The sequence below is a fragment of the Ahaetulla prasina genome, chromosome 8, assembly GCF_028640845.1.
Source record: "Ahaetulla prasina isolate Xishuangbanna chromosome 8, ASM2864084v1, whole genome shotgun sequence".
In the NCBI taxonomy this organism is placed as follows: Eukaryota; Metazoa; Chordata; class Lepidosauria; order Squamata; family Colubridae; genus Ahaetulla; species Ahaetulla prasina.
Genome location: NC_080546.1, coordinates 37,357,943 through 37,381,673, shown reverse-complemented (window position 1 = coordinate 37,381,673; position 23,731 = coordinate 37,357,943). Strand labels below are relative to the sequence as shown.

Genomic DNA, 23,731 nt, shown 5'->3' with positions numbered 1-23,731 from the left:
ATTTTTAAATTTAGAGGGGTTTTAAATTGATTTTAATATTTATATTTGATATTTATATTTCTATTTTTAATAATTCGGGCGCTAGAATAAGTTTTTTAAGGATTATTTTAATTTGTATATTGATATTGATGTTTTATATGCCTGTAAACCGCCCTGAGTCCTTTGGGAGATAGGGCGGTATATAAATTCGAATAATAAATAAATAAAATAAATAAATAAATAAATAATCATCAGATGTTAAAGCTGCCAATGGAACTAACACAATTGTTTTGTTGTTTGTTTTGATTTGTTACCTAAATATAAGAAGGAAATATAAATTGTTCCAAGTCCTTCTGAGCTGAGGTGGAATGCAAATCCTATCAAGTCAACAAGCAAATGAATGAATGTTGCAGGATGAAAGTGACCAATCAAAGTTCATGATTAAGTAAAATGACGAACAGTTCAGATTTTCATTGCAACGATCCTAAATGTATAAATGCAGACTAAGAGAGATAAAAGAATTATGGCAACGGAAATGCATAACTGTTAGTCATTATGGTAAATTCTTTGCCTTAAAACAAAGCCTATTATTTCTGAACAACTTAGTTTGCCAATTGTTACAAATGGATTTTTTTCCTATGAAGACTTTCCTGGCATACTAATAAAAATCAGGAATCTGGGAGCACCTGTTTCTAGAAACAAATTTTATTAAAATGCACAATATTTTTGTGAGATGCAGGTACTCCCAGATTCCTGATTTTTTTACTGCTCTAAGCCAGGGTTCCCCAACCCCCATTCTGTGAACCAGCACCGGGCTGTGGCATGTCAGAAACTGGGCTGCGCAAACAAGTAAAACCCCATCTGCAGGATGCAGGCAGCATGCGAAACCATGCTCCCTCTGATCCGTGGAAAAACCTCTCTCCACGGAACTGGTCCCTGGTGCCCAAATGTGGGGTGTTGCTCTAAGCTGTCCTGTTCCAATGTCTATAATGAAATCCCAGGCCTATATATCTCACATAATGCAACGTATTAGAGTAATATGATATTTATGAAAATATTTCAAAAAATATTCTTTTAGGTTAAAGTTTTGGGTTGCAGTGTTCAGGAGAGGAATTCAGGCCACAATAAAAATAAATGTACTTACTAGACTAGTATTTGGCATCCTGTAATACTTAATCAACATGTTAAAGCAATCACATCTAGATGGGAAGGCTCAAAACCGTAACCAAACTGCCTAAGACCAGTGATGGGTTGCTCCCGGTTCGCACCAGTTCCGGAGAAGTGGTGGCGGGAGGCTCCACCCACCTGGAAGTCATCAAATACGCTCTGTGCATGCGCAGAAGTGGCGCGCACGTGAGCGAAGCAAGTAGCAAAAGGTAAGTAACCGGTAGCAAAAGTAAGTAAAACCCACCACTGCAAATATGATTATTTTTTGAGTAACCCCAATAAAAGATTACATAGCACAGTATCTAAGATTCTATCTGTATATCAAAAATCCATCAGTCAGAAGTTATATGAACTCAGTCTAAAAAGATTGCAGCAAGCAAACAATGGGATTTATCAGTTTGGTGGGGCTAATGGTGAATAGCTTACTAGCTGATAATGAAATATATACATACTTAAATACAATAGAATATGATTTCCAGCTCACTGCTGAATTTCTTACAATGTATGACTTTTTTCAGTATATGACCTGGACACACAAGCACTGTGGGATTTTATGCATGTCATCACAAACAGTGTTTCTTGCTAGACAGCATTGCTCACTAATGCACTGATAAGGTGTTCTGTTTGCTTAATATTCAAGGACAGCAGATCTAGTGAACATTACACTAGGGCTAAGGGTGCTGTTATTTGTCAGAAGAAACAAGGCCAAATGTTAATTTCAATTAAATAAAAGCACTGTCCTTTAAAGAAACTGCTTATCAAAAATGATGCATTATGATTCAGGCATTAGTTAACACACCAAGCAACTACACTGTGAAAGGAAGTCAGCAAAACTGTAAAATACATTAAATTATGCCATAAAGTGCATATCCAATTCCAAAATCTGGATAATTCACTTATAATTATAAATTAACCATTCTTAAAATTATACATTATTGTTAGAGACGACAAATGTGATAGGATAGTACACAGTTGAATATATATTAATGCAAGATATCAAGTTTTAACAGTCTCTTCCAAAGGACATTTGACATATCAGATATTGCAGTCAAGATTAAGTGGCTGTCTCAAACACACTGGGATTGCAAAGAGCTACATGTTCTCTTTAGCTGTTTGTAGGTATCAACTATTCATCGGGGCGGGTTTCAAACCCGTCGCTACCGGTTCTCTTGTGGGCACACACACGTTTGTGCACGCAACGCTTCTGTGCATGTGCAGAAGCATCCGGGTGGTTGGGTGGAGCCTCCCGCCGCTGCCGCTACCGGTTAGCCCGATCCGGGGCAAACTGGTAGCAACCCACCACTGGTATGCATGAATAAAATAAAATAAACACGAATAAAATAAAACAAACATTGTATATAGCACGCGTATTTCTATAAGTACTTCTTTTATTTTGATACATTATGCACGTAAATCATTCTTAACTATGGTTATTTAACAAATATAAATCTGTGCAATATTACGTATCATTAACCCAATGGTTAACTTTCCTCTCTAAAATCACATACCGCTTTTATTCCGCCTGTTAAAGCAATAGAATTTCAGAAAACTATGAGGGAAGGGTGAAAGAATTACTATAGGAAGAGAAGGTGGCAAGGGAAATTTAAATATCCTGTAGTCTGGAGCTGTAATCAAGCACACCCCTCATTTAAAAATTAAAACTTTATTTTTTCCAGCAGAAGGCAGTGCTGAGTTTTTTCAAGGTTGGTTTGTTTTCCTGTGCTTTTTCAGGCCTAGTTTGCAAACTAACCCAGCTGGGGGCTCCTCAGTGAGACACACAAGTGTTCATACATCTCTTCTACCACATGCAGAACTAATACTGTTTCATTCCTTCCTGTGGTGTGTTATGCATTTAAAGAACTTCTACTTTTTCAACAGAACTTTGAGAGTATTGTTACTGCTCTATCTACTTTACAGTTGCAGATCTTGAGACGTCCCTCTGCTTTTGCCAATTGTAATTATATTATGTTTATTGTTATTGTTCAAATTTTCTGTTACTAGCAAAAATGTAACATAAACTGAATTAAGCACTTAACATCCCTTGCATATATGGTAACATATGATTTTTGTATACTTTTATCACACAGTCTATCATGAACAATCCATCATGCCCTGCCATATACCATGTGGCTGAAAAAAAGCACTTCAACTTGCAGGTTGTACACAGATCATATTCTTACTTTGTTTGGCAATTTTCCAACAAATGCTAAAAACAGAAGAAACTAGCTGAGTTAAACTGTATAATCAAATATTGACAATGCTTGTCAGCATAACTTTCCCCCTTTCTTAACATTTTCCCCACAAGTTCAGGTTCTGCTTTTTCAGATAACCGAACGTTGATCCATTAGTTGTGATAGGAATTACTTCTTTTCACCATATACATTTTTGTCCAAGAGTTTGGAGCTGGTATCTTTTGCATGGAAAGAATATGCTCCATCCCTGCACTCTCTTCCATGTTTTCCATAACAGTTCTAGGACATTCCCTTGCTTTTGTTATTAGAGTTCGTAAAAAAAAAATGGCATACTCATTTTTAGCCTTTAAAAAACAGTGATAACCTTTAGAAGTTTCCTTTTTGTAATCAACAACAGAATTTGTCAAAGACATCTATTAGTGTTTTGTTTCCAGTAGCCAAGCCAGAGTTCCAGTTATCATGCAAATAAATGAAGACATTCTGTCTTAGATCTGGGGAGAATTCCTGTCCAGTGTGAAAAAAAGCTCTCAATCACATTTTAGAAACTATACAAATACATGCATGCATGCATACATATATACATACACACACACAAGTATCCGCTTTTTATGAAAACATGCAGAACATATACTGAAAATGGGTTATACATATTTGTGATGTAAAATAAAAATGCTACAAAATAGTTTCTCATTGAATTCTTATTTATCCTTCCCTCCCACACATTTCTAATTTCAAATAATGCAACTACACATTCTATAACCTTTAGAATAGCAGCATTCTCATAACCATGAGGTTAAAGTCTTTGTTTTATTATATTTTTCTTCACCCATAGGGAATTTTATTTTGCTTTTCTCTCTCTCTCGTCTCTCTCTCCCCCCTCTTTCTAAACTCATGGACTCTTGACAACATTTTTTATTCTCACTTTGAGTTTTCTCACACAAGATTCATTCTGTTGCATCCATTTTTCTTGTGCATTTATACTGAAGAAATCAAACCTTTTACCATTACTTATCCCCACAGAGGTAACGTTAGATACAGTATCACTTCTACAATTTCCTTCACTGATAGGGAATAATACAATTCACCCACAATTAAAATTCTAGAATTGTACTTCAACCAGATATTTTCCAGTTTGAAACAAAAACATCTGCACTGCATATTCTATTGCACCGCACACTCTATTTCACAAATGTTGAATCAGACCAATTAAAAATGTAATTGTGTCATTCACATAACATGCTAAACTGGGTTAGTTTTTATTGTGTGAATATGTTAACTTTAGTGTTTATGAGACTCTATTGCATTTGTCCTTTTTTAATTGTGTTTCAATACAAATCCTTTTATAACACCTGGAAATCACACAATTGTTATTGCATTATTTAGGGCTTTTACTATTCTAGAGAACATTTCCTGATTGCTTTTTTGTACCCTATGACTATCATTAAGTGTTATACCTTATGATTCTTGATGAAGGTATCTTTTCTTTTATGTACACTGAGAGCATATGCTCCAAGACAAATTCCTTGTGTATCTAATCACACTTGGTGAATAAAAAATTCTATTCTATTCTATTCTATTCTATTCTATTCTATTCTATTCTATTCTATTCTATTTTATTTTATTCTATTCTATTCATCTGTATATTACATGCAGGAAATGTTAGAATATAATTCTATGTTCATTGCTAAAATGTGGCGGACAAACTGTGGTCCGGGTGCTTTCAGATAGGGGATTCCTAGCTCTCACAATCAAAAAAAAAATCATGCTTGTACATGCTCCACCTTTTAGTTGTTATAGATTTGGTAAAAAATGATAGGAAGGATATACATTATATCTGGACTACTTTATTTATAAATTTCCATGATAAAGCAGGAAAATTCTTAATCTGTTTTGTATAAATATATCTTCAATGTGAGATATCACAGAAGATATGCTAAACTAAAAGCAAAAGAAGATTTGATATTCATAGGGTCTGCAGCTTAGAAGTTGTATTCTATGAAGAAAGCACGTGTCTGCAATCAAAAAGATTAATTACATCAATGGTATATACTTATGGTAGCTTTGACTTACAGATTACAGTACAGCACTATTCTATTAGTGACAATGTGTAGACTATTATAAGAGGGAAGAAAAACGGAAGGTGTGCTCCATTTTCCTTTGAACTTTCTGGTGTAAAACTTCTGCTTTGTATTCTTGTACATAGCATAACTTGGCAGAGCTTTAAATTTTTAAATCAAGTCTCTGAACTTCTTCCCTCCCCCACTTCTGCTCTTAGTCACTTGTTTTCTTCAGATATAGACTAGCTCAAGAGTGTTATCTCTTTCTTGTAGAAGTATTTTGCTAATTCCAAGGACAGCCACCTGCTGCAGGGAGGATATTGCTGCTACTGTCCTATATAAACTTTTGCTAGATAAGCAAAAATGAAAACAGCAAGTATTCTTATTTAGAAGTATTGCAACAGAATGTTATAAACATTTTGAAACCCATCTTAGGGATGAACTTCAGTGAAGTTCTCTGATGCCTGGGAAATGTGTTGAATCCTAGTCTGTATGTTGGCTCAGGAATTCTGGGAATTGAAGTCCACACATCTTAAAGTTGCTGAGGTTGCGAAACATTGCTGTTGTCTCTCATGAGGCAGGGTTCTCAACAGCTGGAAAAATATGATTGTTTATTTGACATTTACAATCTTTTACTGAATGTTGTTTTTTTTGTTGCCCAATTTGTGGATATTTCTGAATTGGTTTGTATCATTCCTTGTTATAAAGTGGTTACTGTTTTGCTCTGCTCTGCTCAATAAATCCTTAAACCTTCTACCTCATGTTTGTGTTCAACATGTTCAAGCAGACCTACCACCCAGACTTTGTTCTAGCAAGAAACAATAATAATAGACAACTCAAGGAATATTCAATAACAGCCCCATTGTTTCGACATCCATGTGTCAATATACAGTAGAACCTCTGGTCTTGACCATAATTCATTCCATAACTTTAGTCACAAACCGATTTGGTTGGGACCCAAACCTAATTTTGGAAATTTGATGCCTACAAAAAAAAAATGGCGCAGAAGGAGAAATCGGTCATAAAAAAAATGTGAATTTTTTTATTGGAACCTAATTTGGTCGTGGTCAGAAGCGTTCGTGACAAAAGGTTCTACTGTATATGGGTCTTTGTTCAAAATATTCTATACAGCAATATTTTTCAGCATGCTTTCTTTCAAAGCATTGGTTAAGCAGTTGTAAGGAATTTGATTCCTTGTTTTCCAATATTTATTTTGAAAAACAAATTACAGCTATCAAATTTGTCTGATATCATTAGAATAGAATTGGGAGTAGCACTCAAAGCATTTGAGTATATATCTTATATGGGTTACAGTTCTTACAGAATTGGTAGCAGATATGGTGACTTCCGGTGGCTCCACGCGCATTGGAGACAGTCCTTTTGGACCGCCGTCCCCGTGATTCTGTTAAAGCCGATCAGACAGCGCAAATCAGCTGTCTGGCGGCTTGAAAACCTTTCCCTCGGGAGAAGAGGGAAAGGTGAGCAGCCGGGTGGGGGTAGAGCTCCCCAAGAGCTCCAGGAATAACTCCTGGAGCTCGAAGGGTGAGAGCTCCCTGTTTAAACCTGGCAAATGCTCCAGATCCGGGAAGCTTTTGCATCTATGCAGAACAAAGCGCTCGCGACCATCTTTGCTATCAAGATGAAGATATTCTAATTATTTTAAGCAGACGGAGCGGAGGCAAGAGGCAGGGTGGATGCATGTTTTAGACCTCATCTCAATCTTCGGAAGATATTTGAGAAGAAGGAAAATGGCAGATTTGTTTAATGAGGCATGAAAACGAAACTTAAGGAAGTCCTTGTTAACATCATTAGCGCCTTGTTTAACTCTGTTTAAATTTGATGGATTTTATACTTAAGTGAAGAAATCTTAAAGAGAAAAGCCGAAGGTTTATAGAACTGATTTACCCATTTCAAATAAGTTGTTTGAAAAGATTTGACTTTGTTGCAATTTACAAAGTTAACGTAAAATGGCTTCTAAACAAATACAGCCTGCTGATTCTACGAGAGCTGCCTCGCTAGTTCAAATACACAAATTACAAGAGGAGCTGAAAGAATTTTTGAAGGCTCAAATTTCTGCTCAAGACAAAAAACTTAAGGAAATTGAGGAGAAATTATTGGAAATTAAAAATTCTGCTACAGCTGAGAATGAAGATTTACAAGTAGATATGAGGTCAGCCTTTATAATTATATTTGAATCTATAAAAGAGCTAGATGGAAAAGTGCATGAGATTGATCAAATTAACTTGAATTTAAAAAGTCAAATAGACGAGCTTCGGAACAACGTGGAGAGAGCAGATGAAGAACGGGTTTTCTTACAATATAAAATAATGAAATCTGCATTGAGAGCGAGAGGTTTAAAAGAAAATAAGCGAGAGAATTTAAAAAAGATATTTGCAGAAGCCTTCTCACAGGTGATTGGACTGACATCAGTGGATCCTGAAAACCAAATTGAGAAAATTTACCATGTTAATTCATGGGTGGAAAGGCAGAGACAACTGCCAAGAGATATAGTGATTTATTTTACATCTAGGAAGATTAGGAGTGAAATTTCACAAGCCTCTTATAAAAGTAAAATTCAAATATTGGGTCAAGAGGTTTTGGTGTTGAAAGAAATTCCTTCCAAAATACTGAGGGATAAAAAAGAATATGCTTTTTTGGTAAATGAGCTTAGAAATCGTCAAGTATGGTATAGATGGAATGTGCCAGCCGGATTAACAGTAAATTATATGGGAGGGAAGTATTGTCTTAACGCAGTTACTAAAGCAGGAGATTTTTATATTAAGGTATTGAAGGCTGGAAGTTTACAAGTTTTAGAAGTTAAGGTGGGAAGAGAAGTGGAAGTGGCTAAAAAAAGGGAGAAGGAAGTAAAGCAAACACAATTTGAAATTGGGGCTGTAACTTTGGGAGAAGAAATACAGAAAATAGCAGGGTAGGAGCAAAGGATGGTAATCTCTAAAAAAGAGCAAGGAGTAAAGAAGCAACATTGTCAGATGAAAAGTGTTTCCTTTTATGGGAAAGGGTAAATTGTAAGTGAAAATTTCTGAACATAAAAGAAATAGAAAGGATAATGTGCATTTGTTTGAGTCTGTAAGTTAAATGTGGGTGTATTATATTTATGCTGTTATTATTACATATGGTGGATTTATCTATTTTGGATAAAAATTGAAAGTAAGAAAGGATAATTTAAATTCTTTTTTTTATAAAAATGTTTTATAGATGATATTTGGAAATTAAGTTGGGGTGTATTTGTTTTAATTTGTAAGTAAAATGTGGGAGATATATTTTATTGACATTATTTTATTAATGGTGGATTTAGTTACTTTGGATAAAAATTGATGTTGGGTTTAAAGTGTTTGGGGGGGAAATTAAATAAAAAATTAAAACAGAAAGGGAGTTGCTTAAGGTTAAAATGGTTATAAAATATTTGTAATTTATTGTGATGGAAATATGGGGGAGGGAATTGAGATAATGTCAGTGTAATATTGGAAGATGGTTTATATGTTTTTTATCAAAGACTGGAGGTTAAAAATATTGAACTTGTTGGAAACTTCAATGTACCAGACTGAAAACCCACAAGAAAATATACTGGAATGAGGAAGATGGACTGACTACATTTAGAACAATTATTGGATGAAGAAACATCAAATATTTTATGAACGAACATTTCCTTCTTTTTTTGTTTTTGTTTTTATGGATAAGGAGAGTTGAGGTTTTAGGGGAGGGATGGGAATTTATGGATAATTAGGGTATTTTAGCTTATAATTGTTAGATCTTATACCTTGTATTCTGCTCTGGGAAGTCCGGGGGTGGGGTGGGGGGAGAGGGTGATGGTGGGTGGGGGAGGGATGGGGATGTAATGGGAAAATTTTTTGTAAAACATTTTCAATAAAAAAGAAAAAAAGAAAAAAAAGAATTGGTAGCAGATATTTGGCAAAGCAAATAGTACTTACTTCAGGCTTTTAAGCTAAGAAATGAGTCACAACCACTGCCCTCCAGAGAAAGTGTATTCAGTAGAAGATTATACAAATTCCACTGGTTGCTGGGCATGGAGAAATTCTGCAGGTTTCTTAGTTTTTCTCCCTAGACTTCCAATTTAACACTCTGCCAGTTGTTTAATTACTCCTATTCATGTTGAGCTGTATGTATGGATTTCTCTCCAGCCACACACACCTTTCTTTTTTTAGTATAATTAATGAAGCTCATCAAAGCCTGGAAAACAAGCTGGAGCATCAACTACACTCTGCCATATAACATGAAGGTTATGAGCTACTAATCTCCTTGCAGGATGTTCATGTAGCCAAGATATTTACACAGAGATTCAAGTGCCACATTGCAACAGTTGCATTAGAAATAAATCGGGAAAGGTGTTTATACAATTTTCTATGGTCTGATTAATCTCTGAATATCTATTAATAGTCTTGTACAAGAGTTCCTATGTGGTACTCTGAGAAAAATATTTCATTACCCATAAGAGGAAAGTGTGAAAGCACAAACAAGTCCCATCTTCAGAATTTCCCTTGTTTACTTCCACATAAAGAACGGTTTGTTTTGTTCTCTCTGTATTAATGTTCTTTTCAGAATCTCATGACTTTGTCCCTAAAACCAAATCCATACAAGATTCTTTCTGCTCCTTTCTTTTCACGCTCACACTTTAGCCTTAGAAAGAAAAGTAACAGAAGCAGAAATATAAACTTAAGAATAATCATTTTGCCTGAACTTTCACATTTTCCTGTTATTGATGGTGAAATGTTTTTCTCAGAATATCACATGGAGTGCTACAGAATCAACAAAACCCATCATGTTTGTGGGAATAGATACAAGTTAATAAAATTTGACAAATGAAATATTGTACATACTTTCCTCAATAAATAAGGCTCCCTATCCCTCCTTCTATACATTTGCACAACTGTCATATCATTGAAGCTAGATTAAGTTAGTGCTAAGGCAGGGGTCCCCAACCCCTGGGCCACAGCCCATTACCAGGCCGTGACCTGTTCGAAACCAGGCTGTGAGAGAGGGATGAGTGTGTGTGTGTGTAAAGCGCCATTCACACAAGTGGCGTGCAAGCACAAGGAGAGCTTTATGCGTGAGTTCAAGTGCCATCCGCTCAAGTGCCTTCAAATGGATCTGTGTGCATGTATGTGCACCTGCCATTCACACGCCCACCCCCCCGCCCCCCATGCCAGGCCACCAAGATGGAAAGGTTGGGGACCAATGTGCTAAGAAAAAAATCCAATACACTGATTTTACAGCAGCTTCGCCTAACTCAGGACTATTCATATATGTTGGAACTAGTAATCTCTCAGAATTATTGATCAACAGAATCAATAAATGGAAATTTAGGAATTGTAGTTGCTTCTCACCTAGAAAGCAACAGTTCAGGCCAGGTTTTTCTACTGAAATAACGTTTCATTGGGCAACTCTTAAACATCTACAGAAAAAAAAAATATGGAAACACAGAGAGGAACATAAAACATCTAATAAAGATGCTAACTATGCAATGATATTGTGCTACGCTAGAAACAATTCCAAAAAGAAGCTCTTATTTTTTATTATTAGCTCTTTTATGCATTAAACATGAAATTTATTGTTGTTGTTGTTATTGTTATTAATATTATTATTATTCAAAGAATAAAACCAAGGAAAAATACCCTGGCCATCCTTAATTCCCTTTATTTTCCGAGGCTGGAAAAAAAGTTAGAGAGGGAAGGGCAAAATCTCTGTAATTCTATGTTATCAGATGATCTTTTCCCATCATTGTGAAGAACAATTATTCCTGACTGCTCAGGAGGTCAATTAACAAACATTTTTCAGGAAAGCAGCAAGAGAAAGAAGGGGAAATACATTCCATATGGATGGCTACTGTTTTACCTTTCCCATCTAATTCATTTTTTAATCGGCATGCCTCTAAATTGGCCTGCTGGGACTGCAAAGATCTTTCTATACACAGTAGAAAGATTTGATTTCTATTAGGTTAGGTCATTTGAAGGTTAAAAAATATAGAGTTTTATTATATGATAAATATGGGTATTTTTCTGAAACTGAGACAACTTTTTTGCATCTTGATACCATGGTGGGTAGGTGTATTGACATACATATGCATACATACACAACAACCACACTTGACAGTGCAATGATAAAGCTATTATATAGTCTACTCTTGGCTGTGGAGTGATGATGGAACCTCCAAGAACAGTATTTCTGAATTTCCTATTCTCCAAATGTTAGGAAAGAACATGACAAGATTTGCCAATGGTGGCCTGATAATATATTAATGTTAATGTTACTGAGGTAGAATTAGAGGTGGGTGTCACATGAATTAACAACTGCTTCGCCCCAGCACCAAAAATGTGAGCGCACAGGATGGGACAATGTAATTGGAATGAGATGGTTCATCAAGCAACTTACGTAGCCCTATGCCACAAAGGACTTTAAAGCTGATAACCGTTGCCTTGAATTAGAACTGGAAGCAAACTGGTACCCAATGTAACTCACGTAGCAGAGGTATTATTTGTGCAATCCTAGGAATGCCAAAGATTGCTCACACTGCTACCAATTCTGCACTAATTGCAACTTCTGGATAGTATTCAAGAGCAGCCTCATATAGTACACATTGCAAAAGTCCATTCAGGAGATGACTAGGATATGAGTTAATAAAAGAAGAGTTTCTCAAATCAGGGAAAGGCATAACTGGTGTACAAGATGAAGTTGAGCAAAGGCCCTCCTAACCATGACTGCCATTTGCTCCTTGAGCAGGAGTTGTGAGTTCAAGAGGACCCCCAGATTACACATCAGGTCTATCCAAGGCTGCGTAACCCCATCTAGAAACAAAGATCATAAACCTCCAGTTTATAAAAGAACATTCTCCCACAGCCAGTCCATCTTACCAGGTTCAGTTTAAGTCTATTGTTCCCCAACCCAGACCCTCACAACCTCCAAATACTGCAAAAGAGCATCCACAGCATCACTTACTTTAACCAGAATGAAGATATATACCTTGGTTTAATCAGCATACTGGTCATGCCTTATTTTGTGGCAATGTATGATCTTATCTGACGGTTTCATGTAGATATTAAGCACCACGCCCTGCAGTATCGCACAAAACAGGGTTGGAACTCTTGCTCTTTGACAACACCAACTGGGACTGTCCCGAAAGAAGGAGATGAACCAGTACAAAACTGGTTCCAAAACTGGAACCAGCATCCCATTTCCAACTGGTGAAGCCCACTCCAAACAATATGTTTGGTGATATCAAAAGTCACCAAGTGGTCAAGAAAAGCCAAGATGGATACACTATTCCCATAATGCTCCTGCCAGAGATCATCCAAAAGCGTGACCGATGCTGTTTCCATCCCATATCTGGGACTGAAACCTGACTGGAAGGGATCCAAATAATCTGTTTTACCAGGATCCTCTGGAGCTGCAGAAGGACTTCCTTCTCAACCACCTTTCCTAAGAGGGAAAGATGGGAGACTGAACAAAAATGAAGAATGGTAGGATCCAGTGATGATTTCTTGAGAAGAGGATATACCAGTGGCTCTTTAAATGGAGCTTAACATCCTCTCACTAAGGCTGCATTAACCATCACTAGATCCACCTGCATGTCATCTCCTGAGCGACCTCTACTTGCCAGGAAGGGTAAGGATCCAAATCCAAGGTGGCTACACTTATAATCGCAAGAACTCTAACCACTTTTCTCAGGTCCAATAGGATCAAACTTTTCCCAGATAACTGGGTAAGAAATTCCCAGGGTATCTCCAATGGACTTGCTCCATATTTGATCTCGAATTGAGAATGGATTTGAGTTCTTTTATCCACTAGGTATGTTGAAAATTCTTCAGCTCACCGTTGAAGATGAACCTCAGAATCCTCTTTACTCAAAAGGCAATAGGCAACCCTAAACAGGGCCACTGATGGTGCTTTGCAGATGCACGAAGAGCAGAGAAAAACTGACATTTCTTCACTCTTAATGCTTTGAGCTAATTCTTAATAGCAGCTCTAGCTTATAATCAATCGAATTCATCCCTTGTCTTCCTGCATTGAGGAACATATTGAATCCTCTTTTGTCTCTTTTTAAATTAAAATATTCTGGCTGATTTGGAGTTGATTGGTAGATGTCTGTTCAAACCCACTGATTTCACATTCAGTATGGCACTGGCAATATAGGCTTTACTAAACCATAACAACACAAATATCACATCAAAAACACATTATCAAAACATATTACATTTTATCAATTTTTCTTGCACTGTTATTATGGCAGAATAATTCATGGTCATCATTTGCAACCAAAAACTAAAGTTCATATGTACATATATTAGTTTCCATAGCTAATTCTTTGTCATGAATTAGGTAATTATTTCATTTATTATATAAATTTAACCCCATATTAATTTTATATGGGTCACAGTAAAACTATATTAGAAATCTTGGTAATTTTTCAGAATGAACTGAATATCTGGAAATGAGCATTCAAAACTATTGTCAATATAGGTTCCATAGCTATGTACTGACAGAAGTAAACTAATTTAGGAGAAAGTTGAGTTTGAAGCTACTAGCAAGCTATATGTGCACAGAAACAAATGCTCTGTTTAAAAAAGGTATGGCAAATACAAAGAGAAAGTTGTAGATAGCAGTTCACTAGTTTCTATTGAGTTACTCTGTTAATTCACATGAGCCATTCACAGAGAACATTCTCTGTCCACACTTACCTGACCTAGAGATGGAAGAGTTCCATAAGCTACTGGCTGGTTCATCATTCCTTTCTGCTTCAAAATAAGCATGCGCTTCTGCTCCTCACTCAAAGGTGTCATTTGAGCCTGAATTGGTGGCTGTTGGGGAATCTGTTGCTGTTGTTGCTGCATATAGGGCATCATAGGACTCTTGTTGGAATTGGGCATTGGTGGAGTCATCCTTTGACTAAGATCAGCATTGAAATGAGACAGAGGTTTAGTGTTGCCATAAGAAAGCATATTGCCTTGTTTGCTCAAAGAGTTTGTACCCAGATTATTTGGCTGCTGACTAATCATATTGATATGGTTTTGAGGGAGGTAGTTATTTATTGCAGTCTTTTGTGAGTTGTTTGCCGTGGGAGGCACTGCAGGATTTTGGTTGTTAAAGGCTTGGGGGTACATCATCGGGCTATTTGGTTTATCTGTACTGAAAGGTCCTCCATAAGGACTAGTTGGAGGCCCCACTGGCGACCAACTAGATACTTGGTTTGGATGCTGTGGCGGCGGCGGCTGTTTCTGCTGCATCAGCTTAGCCCGCTGTTGCTGCTGGGCTGCCATCTGCTTCAACTGCTCAGCTGGAGACAAGTCAGTGCTAGACACAGTTACTTGGCTAGGCCCTGGGCCTGCTGTTGTCACTGTTGTTGGATTCATGTGGAAACTATTGCCTGGTCGTGACTGAGTTTGGTTTGAAGGATGCGCTTGGTTGGGAGTCTGAGGGGACTGAACCACACAGTTTGCTAGTGAACTATCAAGGCTTGGAGCCGGAGGGCCATTAGAGCCTGAAGGGAGGCTGGAACCCGTAGGGATATTTGAAAATGGAGGTCCTGATGATGATGGTCTTACCTGTGGAGAGCCTGTTGGTAAGTGAGCAAATGGAGAGTGACATGGATCACTTTTAACACTGGCAGTCTCCTGAATCTCAGTGGCTGGTCTTGGAAATTCAGGTTCCTTTTTCTCTTCAAAGTCTTCATTGAACAAATCTTGTATATCATCTTCTGGAACAGTGTTAGCTAGCTCATCTATTAATTCCTGCCACTCCTGATCATTCAGGTTAATGTCTGAAAAGAGTTTATTCTGATTGGAAAGGGATGTGTCAGAATTGTCAGTGCAGTTGGGATCATCCAAGGGCTCTTGTTTCAGTTCTTTGTTGCTGCTACTATTGTTGTGCAGAATGTTAAAACTATCTTCAAGCTCGGTACATCCATTGATTGGGAGTTTTAGGTCAGAAAGTCCACCATTTTTACCTAAGTCTTCTAGGGTACCCTCATGAGTCCCACTGTTTTGCAGGGGCAAAGATGGCTTTAGGTCAAGCTGGTGAAGAGGAGAAATAGAAGACAAAGGCAAACTGTTTGGCAAACTATTGACTCTCTCAATCCCAGATACATCTTTCCGTATCCGCTTATTAGTTGGAGAGAAGCTTCTGTCACAGACACCATTCTGCTGTTCTCCGTTGAGGGGTGAGCGTGCTCCTTCTAATTTTCTCTTCACCGTCTCTTGAAGCTTTAACAGAAAAGAAAAAGAAATTAATTCAATGTTTGTCCATTTCTACCTTTTATAAATCATCATAACTCGATACAGGAAGTTTTACTAATGTATTACAATTCATAAAGATTATGTTGTTTCAAAACTTTCGGGGTTGGATTTTTGGACATTACTTAAACTTATTGGAATAATACAAAACTTTAGAGACACGATTTCTTCTCACAGATGGATGTATCATTGAACGTGTATCAACATTACAGCTTAGCTGTAAGTTATTCTAACATATTAACCAGAATGAAGTCGTAGACTGGAATGGAGCCACTATTTCAATGAGTGGTCATATTTCAAACATTAAAAAATTACCATATCTAGTACCAGCATACATAACTGAGAAGTTTATCCTAGCCATCTCTATAATATATCCATTTGCTATGTAACTAGGAAACTTCCAGAAAGCAGCCTTACGTAACTCTCCCACACGCTATGTAAAGAGGGACTGTTGAAAATTTCCCATTGCACTTTAATTTCAGGAGTTTTTATACCAAGGGTTTTAAAAATACACTATTATAACACCACAATTATCTGTTTTGCCACATGTTGCTAGGTGAAACCAATAAACAAAATTAAACAAATAGTCCTCAGCACAACAGTTGTTATTTGAGAAGCATTTTTCCTACTTCAGCTTGCAAGAAAATCTAGTGATTTCTGCCAACAGACTTTACTTTTCATTATATACTGTGCATACTTTACATCAGTTACAATATATACACCATAATGGAACATTTCCCAAGATAATGCACTGAATAATCAGGGCAAGTACTTACTATATTGAATAAACTGTACAGCCAATCTTTTACTAGTAAAAATGTGCAGACCACCTCAGCCAAATTAATCTGGATGAGAAAAAACAGCTAGGATAAGGTAGGCCATATTGCCATTTCTCCCCAATGCAGCCTGCCCTTCAGATGGGGTTTATATTGATTGTTTCTTCCTCTTTCAAATGCATGATAGACAGAAAAGTACTTAATGGGACCTTCAGTTCATGAGTGCAGGTTTTATGTAAAAAGTTCATTGAAACATGCAGTTCCCATCCCATTATTTTACATAAGCTCACCATACTATCATCTGAACATTCATTAATTATCAATCAATACTGTAATGCCTCTGGTAAATGCCCATGAGATTACAAAATTATTTTTTTATTTAAAAATATATAATTGAATAACAGTGACGAATCTCAGAGCCCTTTTTTTGTTCCCATTTGAAATGGGGCCTCGTTAGTACTTGGATGGCATACCTCAAGAAAATGTTAGTGCTACAGCCTTGATGAAAAATTTATTAATATTTATCATTACTTGAATTTATACACCGTCCATCTGGCTGTTTGAAGTGACTTTGGGCAGTTTACAATATAATAAAAAATAAAAATATAACAACCCTTATACATAGAAAAACAGATTAGAATTACAAAAGATTAAACCCACAAAACAAAAGACCACAAATTTAGAGCAGGGTGGCAATGGTGCATTCTCTGTCACTGCACCAACCACCTTTAGCCTATAGCCATCAGGGTCCCATGCCAACCAGCACAGCCAGATTTTAAGGCTCTTCCTAAAGACCAAAAGGATGGGGGCAGATCTCACCTTTGGCGGCAAGATGTTTGAAGGGGGGGGGCATGGTTTTTCTCCAGCTGAAACTCCTTCATTGATGGGGACTACCATAGGCCCTTTCTCCCATAAACGGTGTGGCTGGCAAATCCCATTGGAGAAAGACAGTTTCTCAGCTATCCTGGACCCATGCCGTAAAGGGCTTTAAAGGTGATGGCTAACCCCTTGAATCGGACCTGGAAGCAGATCAGCAGCCAGTGGAGTTTGCGTAACAGTAGTGCTACATGTGCCACCCTAGGTGCTTCCAGAACTATTTGCACTGTTGCACTCTGGACTAACTGTAGTTCCTCAATACTTTTCAAGATAGTCCTATGTAGAGTGCATTACAACAATCCAAATAAGAGATGACTAGGGTATGAGTCACTCAATGCAAACCAGCAGCTAAAAACCCTGGTATTTTGCTGCTAATTTTAGTGGAGGACTCCTAGGTTGCTGGGACCTGCAGGAAGCAAAGGGTCTGTAAATGACTACAACTGCTTTAAACAAAGAAACAAGGCAAGAAAACTGCACCAGTTAATTTCAAACATTCCCAGAATTCTTAGTTTTAATTCCCTACATCTTATTTTTTCTTCAGCTTTCTTCAAACTGAGACTCTTCAAGTTAATTAGTAAATCCACAACTTCCATAATCGTCATCCCACATGACATAGCAGAAAACATATCAGATGACACCAGGTCCTTTTATAAACTACATAACACCAGATAAAATCAACGTGTGTGTTGTATGCTTTGTAATGTCTGAATTGAATCTACAAAAATGGAAAAATCTGTTATAAGTAATGTAATAGACCACAAACCTAGATTTAATTAATGCACTTTTTTGCTAGTGTAGATAAAAAGACGCTATCAAAAGACACATTATAAGAAATAAACTTCTGTGGTCAGAAAACAACATTAAGAATTTTACAGAAACTGTTAATAATAATACACACACACACACACACATATACATACACACACAAATAATAATTAATTAATTAAGAATTAAGAATAATAAATAATATATATAATTATATAATATATACAATAATTACACACACACACACATATTCCAATTCTTAAGATATAGTTTGATAAGAAAGTCTCTTGCATATTAATATTTTCAGTATTCTACAATGTGAATGCTGAGAAATTTTTTTTCTCATATGTGGGGAACCAGTTTACACTCTCATCACATTCAGGAAGATACAGACAACTGGAAAGGGGAACATATGGGGTGGGGTGAATGGAGATATCTTTTTTAACTTTCTTGGCATCCACAACAAAAATTAATAGTTAAAAACTGCAAACAAACGAACAAAAAGTGTTTAGGCCTACATGTATATAAATTTAGTTTTTCAACGTTTAGGAAGACTGTTTTTTCCATCAATAGGAATGTGCTAGAGGTGTTAGGAGGCCTTCAGAATGTAACTGATTAAGGTCTTGCCAATTTCAGGCAACAGGTAAGCTGCCCAGGGTACTAATCAACTAATTAAGGTCACAGAGCTGAGCTTGTTAATTTGAGGTTAGCACTTAATAGGGAAGTGATGGGCTCTGGAGAAAACTGCTCAGGAAGAGATAACTTGTTAAGATACTCAAAAAACCGCACAATATTTGATTTTAAGGCTATGCCTGCTGGATGGAAGACAAAAACAGGGATATGTCTTCCTTTTGCTGGACATCTGGTAAAGGCTATTTCAGAGAAAGGGAAAAGAGTTCAGGCTTTTAAAAATTCTTCTTGTATTGTACTAATATTTCATTTTTGGATATGATTAAGTTAGTTTGTCAGTTCCAAAGACACAAAATTCATCTGATGATGTAAAGAACAAAGATATTATATTGTATTGCACTGCACTGCACTGCACTGCACTCTATTGTATTCTATTCTATTGTATTCTATTGTATTCTATTCTATTCTATTCTATTCTGTTCTGTCATCATGAGCAACATTGCCAGAACTACTACATTCCAAACAATATGTAGAAAGTAACTGGAATGAGAATATGCTGAAATTCATTGGAATTGTAGTGTCTAAAATGAATGCACAGCCATTAGCATGATTCAGTGACTTCTTAATTTACATTTAGAGGACATTTATTGTTCCCAAAAGATAGGTAAAATTTAGAATAATACAATAAACCTACTTTCTTAAACTTATACAATATCCCAAAAGAAATGGCATATAGGTACTTAGAAATATGGTAAGACAACCTTTTCCTGGCCCAGAAAGTTAAATTATAGAGGGCCACTAGTTTATCAGGAATTTTATCACAAAATGTAACATCTAAATTTAATTTCATGTATATTTAAACTTAAGTATGATTTAATATGATATGGTGAGTCCTTGACTTGCAACACAGTTGGGACCAAGATTTCCAATACTAAGCAAAATGGTTGCTAAGTATGTCAACATTTTACAATGTTTTTTGCCATGGTTGTTAAACAAATCCCTGCAGTTGTTAAGTAAATCTTGTGGTTGTTAAAACTAATCCAGCTTCCCCCATTGCCTTTGCTTCTTGTAAGATGTCTGGAAAGATTGCAAATGGCAATCACATGACTCTGGACTGCTGCAACCATTATAACTATATGCTGGTTGCCAAGTGTCTGAATTTTGATCATGTGACCATGGGGATGCCATGACGGTCATAAATAAATTTTTCAATGCTGTTGTAACCTCAAATAGTTGTTAAATGAATGGTTGTAAATCAAGGACAATCTGTACAGATTCCTGAGTCAGGCATTTAATTCTTTGCCCCTTCCACCATTACAATTAAGTTACAATTTCTGGAAGTCCCCATAGGCTCTTTTTTTTTTTTTTTTGGGTGCTGTCTGCATGCAGCCTTCCTGCCTCTGGATTATAACTCCAACTTCTATTATCAGTGCCCAGCATTTTGCTTATACTGGCTTGTGATGATGAGAGTCTTACAGTATTTATTACATCAGATTGTGAAAGCCTGATGTGGAATAGATAAAAATTAAAATGTATGGGGATATTTTTAAGAGTCTAAATAATCTACAGTACAGTATGTAATGTTTTCCCTCTCTCTCTCTCTCTCTCTCTCTCTCACACACACACACACACACACAGAGAGAGAGAGAGAGAGAGAGAGAGAGAGAGAGAGAGAGAGAGAACCTTATGCCCACCCATACCCTACATATCCAGGAATAACTCATCTTAAAATTCCTGAAAGGACTGCAATGGGCATACCACAGAGTATCTGCTACCTAAACAAGGGACCACGTATGCCTGTCTACAGCATTTTCATCTGCTAGAAAAAAAAGCTGCTGCACTTCATCCCACTACCAGCAAGTCATTTTTCAGAAGAAATTAGACCAAGATGCCTGTTGTTATAGCAACAGTCAGAGCTACTTACACCGCCCCCTCCCACCTCCTATTTGACTTTAGTGGGCAGCTATTTCAATTATGTATAGGGAGTGACCACAACGGCAGCGGCTGTTTAGTGATTTTATTGCTTCTTCAAAACAAGCTCAGAGGCTGAATCCTCTTTCAGTATTTTATCTGACCATAAAATTCAAATAGACTTTAGCATTTTACCATGCCCATCTTGCTCTAACACAAACCTGTTGGTCAGACTGCTCACTGACAGGGGAACTCTAGCTGCTAATACAAAGCTTTCAATCTGCCTACGTTAGACAAGGCTGCTCCTACTGATTTTACTGTCCTTAAAACTAAATTCATTTCTGTCAGGAAAATAGCTCAGCAAAGACTGACCAGAGGCCAGTAATAAAAGAAGAGTCTCCATGATATTGATGGGGCAAAGCGTCAATGAATTCTGCTAAATCTAAACTCCTGAGTATCCTGTTGCTTTGAGACTTTTGGCTTGAGAATCCATTCAAGGATAGAAATATTTTGAGACTGGCAGGACAGTGGAAAGGAGTGCAAATTTATTGTATTTTTCTTTCATGAAGAATCCTAACAAATGAATATTCCTAAGAGCTTTTGCGAAGACAAAGGTTTAAAAAAGAACAAAGAACAAATCCTATGATTTAATTCTCTGCTAAAACATGGGTGGCTTTTATTTTCAATGTCATTTCAAATGAGCTGCTAAATCATTCGTGCTCAAATGAACTTACATTCTTGTACTAATAATTAAGAATTAGGATCACATAACAGGCAGGCTGAGATGTGAAGGGAGGTCAGAGAACCTCCAGTCACAAATCTTATCTCAGAAACTGACAGTTAAAAAGGCATTGTCTAGATCGTATTCCTGCAGTATTGGAAGTAACAGGGTATATTCCATGTTGGTTCTGGATTTCACATTGTCTTAAACAATTCTATGACATAGCCAGTGAAATACCCTTTGGCTTTAACCAAAGAAAATTAAAAGAAAGAATGACTCCATTGGACCAATATACGATTCCTCTCAGAGATAGATTAATGATAAAGAGGAGAGGATGAAAAAGCCAGTGTATATTCTATTTTAAATATAGCTCTGCAGAATAGAACTAGGTGACAAAGACCTACCCCAAACAAAGTAAAATATCTGTAAGCTCATCCTTTATGCCTACAGCTGGCAGTAAAAGGTTAGTCCATTATGGCTGCATATTTTAGTATTTGAGGAGACATCGTCACTGACAATGTCTTCTTGAATGATGACGAAACATTTGCAACCAAATTGCCAAGCTCGAGGCTCAAACCAACAGCCTAACTACCAAACTGAGGTACTAATATTCAAACACATTTCAACTAGTCCATTATTTGTAACCAAAACTTGGGACAACATATTTACAAAACATGAAGAATGTAATTGGTTTCCATGTTGCACATTATGAGCTATAGCATCTTGAACTAAAATACCCAGACACTGGATCCACTCTCATGTTAAACAAGTTTATCAGTACAATATTTTTCAGTTTTAATGCTTATCTGGCATCCTTTTATGCCATCAAATTCAAAATTTCAATAAATTTAACTTTTACCAAGAGCCAGCTGAATTGTTACTCTGAATCAAAGTCACTTTTAGCCTTCTAGCAAATATGCCATACTGTAATTATTTCAGATAAAATCTAGTATATTTTTGAAATTATACTTTTAGGTTCTATGAAAAAACAATTAAACATCAACATTAATTTTTGCATCAATTAATTTTGCAAAAAATAAATATTTGAAATCTTCCTCACCGATTTATTTTATAAAATTGATGCGATGCCACAAAATCTATGACATTTTTTCTTGTTTTTCAAATTGATCTAAACTGATTTATCTATAAATTAATAAGCATCACATAACAATACTTCATGGGTTAGGAGAAACATTCTCTACTTTCAACCTAACATGTATATGAGCAAAAGTTTCAGGAAACTCATAAAAAAATAGGCTCTGAAATAGTACCTTGGAAAAGAACACAGCAATTACAAGCAAAGTTATATTTTATTTCGCCATCCTAAATTATCCGTAAGGTAAGGTAAAGAACAGCTGAGCAAAGCTCTGCATGAGTGCACCCAGCCTTAAAGAAATGAGTGCATGGCAGCCTTAAAGAAATGGTTTACTATGACTATGTCTTAACCAAATGATAATTAAAAAAAAAATTGCTATACTTTTAACTGATTTTCTTTCTCATCTGGAACACAAAAACATGCATGGTCTCCTATGTATAAACACTAACCATATCAAGGTTCATTTTACTTCAAAAATTAACTTTCAATTATATCCTGGGATTAAAGCTTGAGCTAAATTTCAAACAACTTTTATTTCTTTTCTGGGATTTCATACTGCCATTATATTCATTGTTTAAGTCATATCCTATTAGTTAAAAGAATGTTCTGAACCTCCTACAAAATACATTTAAATGTGTACAGATGTCTTTATTACATTTGTACAGATGTCTTTATTATATTAGCTGCACTTCTTTTAAAAATATAGTCAAGAACGAGAGAAAAGTAGTAAATTGAGAAGTATTTGAAACAAACCTTGTTTCCAATGGTCACTAGCAATAAATTCTAATTACAAAAATAGGACTTATAAATAAATGTGTTTAGACTTAAAGGATAAATTACACAAACCTTGTGTACAATAAATTTTTGAATAACTGGTGGACGAATATTACTAGAAGATAGCCACTTAATGTCTTTGTCCTGAAAAATCTTCTATCATATTTATTTCTTGATTCTCTTATGGCCTCTCAGAATTCTTAATTTCCGCATTCTGCCTTGAAAAGAAATAATATTGTTTGCCAAAATAAACCCAATTTTACTATCTGCATAAATAAATCAGAATATAATCTGTAGTAATGACTTGTTTTAGGCTGGCACAAGGTTTTGTGCAGGTATTCATTCTGTACGTAATATAGAATACATTCTATAGTTGGAGAAGGTATCTTTTCAAATTAAATATTAGTAGGAAAACTCAAAAAGGTTAGAATCATATTGCTTGTGAGTTAGAATTATTCTCTTCTCTATTTAGGTTTAGGAATGGGGCAAACTGATATTTGACAAGACTTACAGAAATAATCTTGT

The 23,731-nt window shown here is 36.2% G+C and overlaps 1 protein-coding gene across 4 annotated transcripts in view; it reads right to left on the bottom strand.

The window, feature by feature from the left end:
• MAML3 (mastermind like transcriptional coactivator 3) overlaps positions 1 to 23,731 on the bottom strand; it is a 335,443-nt gene that overhangs the window by 121,588 nt on the left and 190,124 nt on the right. For 3 of the 4 annotated variants that reach the window (XM_058192277.1, XM_058192280.1, XM_058192279.1), the window contains exon 2: positions 14,107 to 15,627. In XM_058192277.1, the coding sequence (XP_058048260.1) occupies positions 14,107 to 15,627 (1,521 nt within the window). Of the gene's footprint in view, positions 1 to 14,106; positions 15,628 to 17,252; positions 18,117 to 23,731 lie in introns of those variants that run through there. The other variant, XM_058192278.1, reaches the window with a different exon arrangement.